General features: G+C 37.2%; 1 protein-coding gene across 2 annotated transcripts; it reads left to right on the forward strand.

The window, feature by feature from the left end:
• Nucleotides 1-1,135: 1,135 nt before the first annotated feature.
• On the forward strand, nucleotides 1,136-8,099 carry LOC107005161 (BTB/POZ domain-containing protein At3g44820). Of its 2 annotated transcripts, XM_015203672.2 has the most exons (4): nucleotides 1,136-1,709; nucleotides 2,788-2,857; nucleotides 5,153-6,364; nucleotides 6,977-8,099. In XM_015203672.2, exons 1-4 carry the CDS (start codon nucleotides 1,660-1,662, stop codon nucleotides 7,538-7,540), a joined length of 1,896 nt encoding a protein of 631 aa, XP_015059158.1. In that variant the 5' UTR covers nucleotides 1,136-1,659; the 3' UTR covers nucleotides 7,541-8,099. The 2 variants fall into 2 exon arrangements, with proteins under 2 accessions (XP_015059158.1, XP_027768880.1); XM_027913079.1 differs by lacking the exons at nucleotides 1,136-1,709; nucleotides 2,788-2,857 and adding an exon at nucleotides 2,889-3,112.

An 8,099-nucleotide genomic window follows, 5' to 3' on the forward strand; every position in this document is an offset into this window, starting at 1 on the left:
ATTTCATAGTATGAGATGAATATCACTACCCACATGACATGCCACTTAAACTCTCTTAAATATACTTTTGTCTTCCAACCTTTATTGATGTGTAGTTAATTAATGATTTTAATTTAATGTCCTAAAATTATTATTTTTTCTATCTTGTACACAAAGCAAAGCACCAAAGTAATAAAAGGCAAAAAGAAACAAAACGCATTCGAACATTAAATGATTGTAGTAACGCTTTTAAATGCGATTTTTTTTTAATTAAATTATAATATAAATTTAAATTTCAATATAAATATTACGATATGTATCGAATTTTAATATGAATGTTCAAATAGATAAAAATAAAAGTGTAGCTCCTCACAGAACCCGAAGCCACATACATTCTCATTGGATCCATGTGTTTTTCGATTAAAACCCAAAACGCACTCCACCTGTTCGACAAAAAGCGTCAACCAAAACTCAAACAATCATATTTCCCCTTTCTTCATCATTAGCCATGTCTTCTTGTCTCCATATCCTTCTAGATTATCCTTCTTCGCCGGCCTGTAAAACCCCTTTGTCTCTTTTTCCCTTTTTCTACGTCCATTTGTATGATCTATAGTGGTATATAGTGTGTACTTGTACATGTAGTGCCGGGTAATGTAAATGTAAAAAAGATAGTACTAGTCAAAAACCCAAATGAATATTGTAATGGGTTTTTGCTGAAAGGAAGAATCTTTGGTGGAATTTGCTTCTTTCTTTTTTTTTCAAGCTGGTTGCTTGTTGGGTTTATTGTGGGTTCTCTTTACACATATGCCACAAGTATATAATATATACTGTATATATAAAAGTAATGTATTGTATATTATGGACCATACCTGTTGCTTTGCTGTGCTGTTTCATTAGTTGGGGGTTGTTGTGACCAGTGAATTTTGTTTTCTTTTAGATTACACAAGAAGAGAAAATGGTGAGGGGTTAATAAGCTTTTCTCTCCTTTTTTGGGTTTTCCACCCAGTGTTCTATAGCTGTATTGAGGCTTGACTAAATCCGAATTCGCAACTGCAAGTCTTATACCTGTTGCTGTGCTGTTTCCTTTGTTGGGGTTGTTGTTGTGAGCAGTGAATTCAGTTTTCCTTAGAAACACAAGAAGAGAAGGGTGGGTTTGGGGTGAGGGGGTAAAAAGCCTTTATTTTTTTTGGGTTTTCTGTCCTGTGTCCAGTAACCGCATTGGGGTCTTACTAAAAGTATTATATTTGAGCGCGTATTATATTTGAGGTGAGCGCTCGCTAACAAAGACGACACCGTATCCAGGGGCTCGAACCCAAACCCAGACATCCCTTATTGGTAGGGGGTTAAGAAGCTTAGCTGTAAGAGAGGGGGGGACCAATGATTATGATTTTCTTTTTGGTGTCTAATTAATTGAGTGGATTCTTATGACCCCTTAAGGTTTGACTCATGTTGGACTTCATTTATGTGGCTCCCATGTTTGGTGATTTTGCTTTTTTCCTTTGATGGGGGTTTGTATAATTTGGTAATTAATTGCCAGCATCATATAGGTTCAGATGCTTTCAATTGAATTCAGTAGAATTTGTGTCGGAGGAAAAAGGTGTGTAAGTTGTGTTGGAGAAAATACAAATTGAGTGAAGGGGTGAGAAACAAAGTTGTTGTGTTCTGGAGTTTGGATCATTGATGGCACCCGCTGCAAAGGTTACTGGATTCTACCGTGAGGGAAATGACTGGTATGTTACATTATTCCTTTTGATATGTTTTTACTTAAAGCGAGGTCTATCAGGAACAACCCCTTTACCTTTGGAAGGTAGGCGTAACGCTACGCAAACGCCACCCTCCCCAAACCCTACTTGTGGATTACGCCGCGTATGTTGTTGTTGTGTTGTGCCTGTTTTTATTTCTTTTGATATGTTTTTACTTGAGCCGAGGATTTATTGGAAACAACCTCTCTACTTTCAGAAGGTAGGCGTAAGGTTGCGTACACCCCACCCTCAAATCCTACTTGTGGATTATACGGGTTATGTTGTTGTTCCTGCATTGATTTCTTTTGATATGCTATTGCTAGAGCGAGGGTCCATTGGAAACGACGTCTCTACCTTCACAAGGTAGGGATAAGGCTGCTTACACCCTCACCGTCCCCAAACCACACTTGTGGGATTACAGTAGATATCTTGTTGTGTTGTAAATTTGTTTTAGGGCTAAAAGGACAGAATTCTGCATCCGGCATAGATATTGTTGAAGAGCTGAACGTTGGCTCTTGCTTATAAGCTTACTTCCCAATTTGGTGATGTGCTTAAGATTTTGAGGCAATATTGGGTCAATTTTGATGGTAATATTGAGGGAGGGAGCTATCTATTTTCTTGCCAGGAGGATGTTTATGTTTTTGGCTACCAATCTATTTAGTTTCAATGCCAGTTGAAATTTAACTGTATATCAATACCAAAAGATCTGTTGGCTCGGTTTAAGTTCGATTGGAGTCTCATTCACATTTTGTTATATTTGTGAAATCTTCAATGGTTCGAATTCGGTGGTTAATGGGTCTGCCCCTCTACTCTTCTCTACTTAATTGCCAGGCCTTTGTATGTGGCAATATTCGAACACGTTATCACAAGTTGTTCTCTTACCACTAGAGTCCTAGACCAAAGCCCGGGGGGGTGGGGGGGTGGGGTGAGTCTCATTCATCTTTCAGAATGAAAACATCATGATGTTTATTAACTCCGAAAGTTTTGATTGTAGATTTGGATAAGTTGGAATTATTTAGCTGCGCTTCTTTTTCTTTCTTGATTCATAATTTGATGCACATGACAGGTTTTGCAATGCAAGTTTGGTCAGTGATTTTACGTTAGTTGTGGACGGAGTAAACTTCCACCTTCACAAGGTACTTATTCTTCTTTAAATTTTTAAAATTAAGGGATATGCAACTTAGCATGTGACCTTTTGTGCTAGGCAATTTTGAGGTGAAGTGTTTTCTCATTTCCTTTATCATGCATTTAAATAAACCATGTTTATAATGGAGATGTTGCATTCCAACTTTTTTAATGTTTTTTGCTGTAAGTTCTTAAGTTATATAGAACTCAGTTCAAGAAGCAGATTGCTCAATATTGGCAAATGCTGAAGGAATAATACTATGAGGGTTAGTATTTATGAGAGATGACAATTTTCTACTTTTGAGTTATGCCCTGTTAGATTGTTACATAGCTATTATACCATTAATTTTTCTTTTTGTTGAAATGGCACCTGATGAACATAGAGTTTATAGTCTTTCCTTTTTCCTTGTGAACCACTCAGTCGAATTGCGACCCATTGTCAATATCAAACGTAGCCCTACCTTACTGAAGTAGATTCAATAAGTACAAAATGGAGTATCATACTTCAAAAATAATGCCGTTTTTATTGCTTCCTACTTGAGAAAAACATGGCAGTGCTTGTTCAAGAATGAGTTAATGTTTTTACAATTTACTTTAAAGCCTACATGTGTTTCGTGCATGGTACAATGGTTATCACCGTTTGCTAGTTTTTTTGAGAAAGTTAACATATCACCATTTGCTAGTTTGAATGCGATGGGTTTCTCATCTTTCCAAAAGAGATGGTTATTGTAGGTGTTAATCCAGCCTGGTTGATGAATCCATTCAACTGGAGTCCTGAAAGATTGGGCCTCGGTTTATATGGGATAAGAGAATCCATATGACTCATTTTAGGCCTTTAGATTGCTACTTGGACACATCTTTTGAAGCATCATTCCCTCTGTTATAAAAACATAGTCTAATTTTACCTTTTGAATTGTCCCTAACAAATATATACTCCCTAAATTTGAATATTCTTTTAAAAATAATTAGTAACTACATATTGTAGGCTATTACGGGAGTTATAGGAGATGCTCGTTTCTATGTTCAAAGTTATAGACTTATTTAAATGAACTTCCTTTGAGAATCCATTAATCCAATTTGCTTTGGACCATCACTTTCTGAGTTATCATCTACTGTGTTGGTATATTTTTTATGGAATAGCTACAAGCAAATGAGTTTGAGTAATAGGTCTTGGGTAAGGGTTAATGGACATGGTGGTAAGAATTTATGAGGTTGTTCAAAATTATTTCTTGTTTAGTAATAATAATCCAGTACTGTCATGATGTTTAATGGATATGTTGGCAATATATAATGGGGCTTGAGAATAGTTCTTCTATAGTAATGATATTCTGAAAAGTATCATAAACTTCATGGATTATGTAATACTCCCTCTGTATATGACTTATTTTCCTTTTCAGTCTGTCCCAAAAAGAATGACACATTTCTATCTAGTAACAATTTAACTATTAATATACCTATTTTACCCATAATATAATGATTTATAGCCATACAAATATCTATGACTTATTTTAGACCACAAATTTCAAAAGTCTTTATTTTTTTCCTTTAAATTCCTTGCCAAGTCAAAATAACTCATAAATTGGGACGGAGGGAGTAGTACTTTATTCTAAACATGTTGGCATATGGTCAGAATGATGAGAATTATATTTAGGTTATTCATGACATCTAATACTGTTTGGAAATTGTTACTTCCAGCATCTGAAATATCTAAATTTTCTGATAATTCCTCTTGATGTGCACTAATTGTGAGAAAGAAATTATTGTATTGGCTAATTATCTCCTTTTTTTTTTTTTTTCATAAAGAGTAGTTTTAATACCTTTGCTGTTCATTTATTCATTTTCATCATGTCCTTTTCAATTCTTGCCTTTTTTTGATTAGTACTCAAAATTCGAAGTATGAAGTGACTCCCCGATGCTTTACTGGAAGAACCGAAATAAACTGGAATGCTAATGTTTGTGGCAACTCAGTTTCATCTAACAGAAGTTCTCATTAAACTTATGCAAGCTCCTGTTAAGAAGTGATGTGTGTGAAATCAGTGATCTATGGAAGATGACTATGGTGTCAAATCTTCAAAATAACTGTACTCTTCTCAAGGGTGATTTTGCATGCGCTTGCTTTGATTTTTCCTCGCAATTATTTATGTTTGTCTTTGACACTTTTTATTTTAATGTTGTTTCTTGTCATGCATCCTATAATGATCAAGTATTGCTGACTTTATATGGAATCCCCAACTCACCTTTTTACAGCAAATTTAACTTCTCTATATCAAGTCTTGTCTAATAGCCAAAAAATGCTGTTTATCCAGTTTCCACTTATGTCGAGATGTGGAAGGATTGACAAAATACTAGGAGCAGTTCAAGGTCCACATGAAGGGACTTTCCTGACAACTTTAGAAGACTTCCCTGGTGGAAGTGACATATTTTTAGTCACAGTTAAATTCTGCTACGGTATTCGAATAGAATATACCCCAAGGAACATAGTTATGATTTATTGTGCAGCAGATTACTTGGAGATGACAGAGGACTATGGTGAAGATAATTTACTGTTTAAGGCAGATGCTTACTTTCATAAGAATATTCTGAAGAATTGGAAAGATTGCATATTAGCTCTCCAAAGTTGTGATTCTGTCATACCAAGAGCAGACAAGCTAGAGATCATTAGTAAATGCTCGCATGCTCTCTCTGTGATGGTCTGCACAGATCCTAGTTTATTTGGATGGCCTATGTTGTTGTATGGCTGTTTACAGAGCCCTGGAGGTAGTATATTGTGGAATGGAATTAACACCGGTGCTAGAATCCAAACCATTGAATCTGACTGGTGGTTCGAAGACATCTCATATCTTTCTGTGCCATTATTTCAGAGACTAATTCGAACAATGGAAGTCAGAGGTATTAGACATGAAAATTTAGCAGGTGCTATGATGTACTACTGTAGGAAGTACCTTCCAGGACTTGGCCGGTGGCAGAGTGGGCAAATTGGTAAAACTAGAACAGTTGCTAGTTTCAGTATGACACCAGCTGCTGTCAATCAGAAAGTTCTTCTTGAAAGTGTTGCGAAACAGCTTCCTGAATTGAAGGGCAAGTCTTTTTGCCGTTTCTTGTTGGGACTTCTGCGAGTTGCCTTGATACTTGGTGTGCAGCACACATGCCTGGACTCGTTGGAGAGGAGAATAGGAATGCAGTTGGACTTAGCATCCCTAGATGGTTTGCTGATACCTTCCTACTCAGATTCTGATACACTATATAACACTGACTGTGTTGAACGAATGATTCATCATTTTATATCTTCTGAATCTGGGATCACTGCAATACCTAATCCATCTTCATTTGAGATAGGAACATCACCATCATCCCGCCCTTTAAGGAGAGTGGCGAAGTTGGTTGACAGCTATATTGCAGAAGTTGCATCTGATGTGAACCTAAAGCCGGAAAAAGTGCGTTCACTTGCTGAAGCTCTCCCAGAATCTTCAAGATCTCTGCATGATGGGCTATATAGAGCTCTAGATATATACTTCAAGGTTTGATTCGGTCCCTGATATTTCACTGTGTGCTTAGTGATGATATAGCTGATTTTTTGGACCAGGGAATCTTAGTAGCTTAATTGGTTGGCTACCTGAACTCTCACCGTGTTGGTGAGAGTTTGAATCCCCACCTTGTAATCCCCTTCCCATTTCCCCATCCCCTTCCCCCAAATTTTTTTTGGACTTCTTTTTAAGCTGATTGTTTGGATTAATTTATTTACCTGCTAGTTAACTGTCACATGATAGTTAGTCATTTCATTCTATTCCATCGATGTCTGCCTTTTTATATTTCATAGCATGTCAATTGCATATCCATTGTTGAAGACGGACTTAAATAGGAAAGAGTCTTTCATTTCTGAGGGTAGGCCTCTAGTAAAAAGTGAATGCATCTCGGAAAGCTGCTTAGTCTTTTTTATGCTAAATGATTTTCTAGCTTATTTCTTCTGCTCTCTTTTATGCCATATGTGTAGTCTCAACATGTATTCACCTTTTATATCTTTTTGCTTTGTTTGTTTTATGCTTCATCACTGACCTAGAGCTTAATTACTTCCAACTCTGCACTGTGGAACCTTGGTACACTTTTAATGGATTGAAATGAAAATTGTATAGGCGCATCCTTGGCTTTCAGCAAAAGAGAAGGAGCAGCTTTGCAACATCCTTGACTGTCAGAAGCTCTCTATTGATGCTTGCGCCCATGCATCCCAGAATGACAGATTGCCTCTTCGAGTTGTTCTCCAAGTTCTTTTCTTCGGGCAATTGCAGCTGAGAACAGCTGTAGCTGGTCGCTTCCAAGTCTTGGATACAGAGAGTGGTCCTGCAGCTCCCGTCACTGGCCCTAGTGACATGGCAGGTCAAATTGTACAAAGAGACGGATGGGTGACAGTCGTGCGTGAGAACCAGGGTCTAAAGGTGGACTTGGAAAGAATGAAGTCCAGGGTTGGTGAACTTGAAGAAGAATTCAGCAAAATCAAACAAGAGATGAGAAAGGTCACAAAGTCACATAGTTACCTCAGTTCTCCGCGCTTTCTTGCCCGAAAGTTTGGATGCAAGCTCCTTAACCGATCCTCGGATACTCAACCAGATGTGGTTGAAAGCACAGGTCCAACCCCAAGAGCATCAGTTGAGCAACCGAGAAGCTCAAGACACCGTAAAAGCTCCTCTTTGATTTCATGACGAGAAGACTCAGGTTTGATGTCTATTCCCCCTCCACACCAGAATTCTCGCCACTACATGTTTTGAATAGATTCATCCCTTGGTAATTCAGGGCACCTATATATCCCTTTGAGAAACCATTTCGAATTCATTTCATAAGATACAACTGTCCTGCTTGGCTGGCTGATTATATTTAGTACGTCGGTTGGACAACAACAAAAACAAAACAAAAATACTTATCCATCGGAACGATGGACTCCTGATGGAAGAAGATGAGAAGAAACCAAATTTATGGTTCAATCTCATGTATCTTGACATAAACATAGAATTCAGCTGATACTAGTAAATTTCTGTTCCTTTTCTAGGAACAATATAATGGGACTCTGTTGTCCACATTTCTCTCTTATACATGTACAGCTTCATGAAGAGTTTGTAAAGCTATATGATGAAGGTATTCATGTTTTAGTTTCAAAAGTATACTAGCTGTAAAATGGAGGTCTGGTGGTGCTAATTATATCTTTAGAAATTTTTGCATAAAGCTCTACATTCATTATCTTCAAGTTGTGTGGAATTCTTCTAA

The sequence above is a fragment of the Solanum pennellii genome, chromosome 11 (genome assembly GCF_001406875.1).
Source record: "Solanum pennellii chromosome 11, SPENNV200".
Lineage (NCBI taxonomy): Eukaryota > Viridiplantae > Streptophyta > Magnoliopsida > Solanales > Solanaceae > Solanum > Solanum pennellii.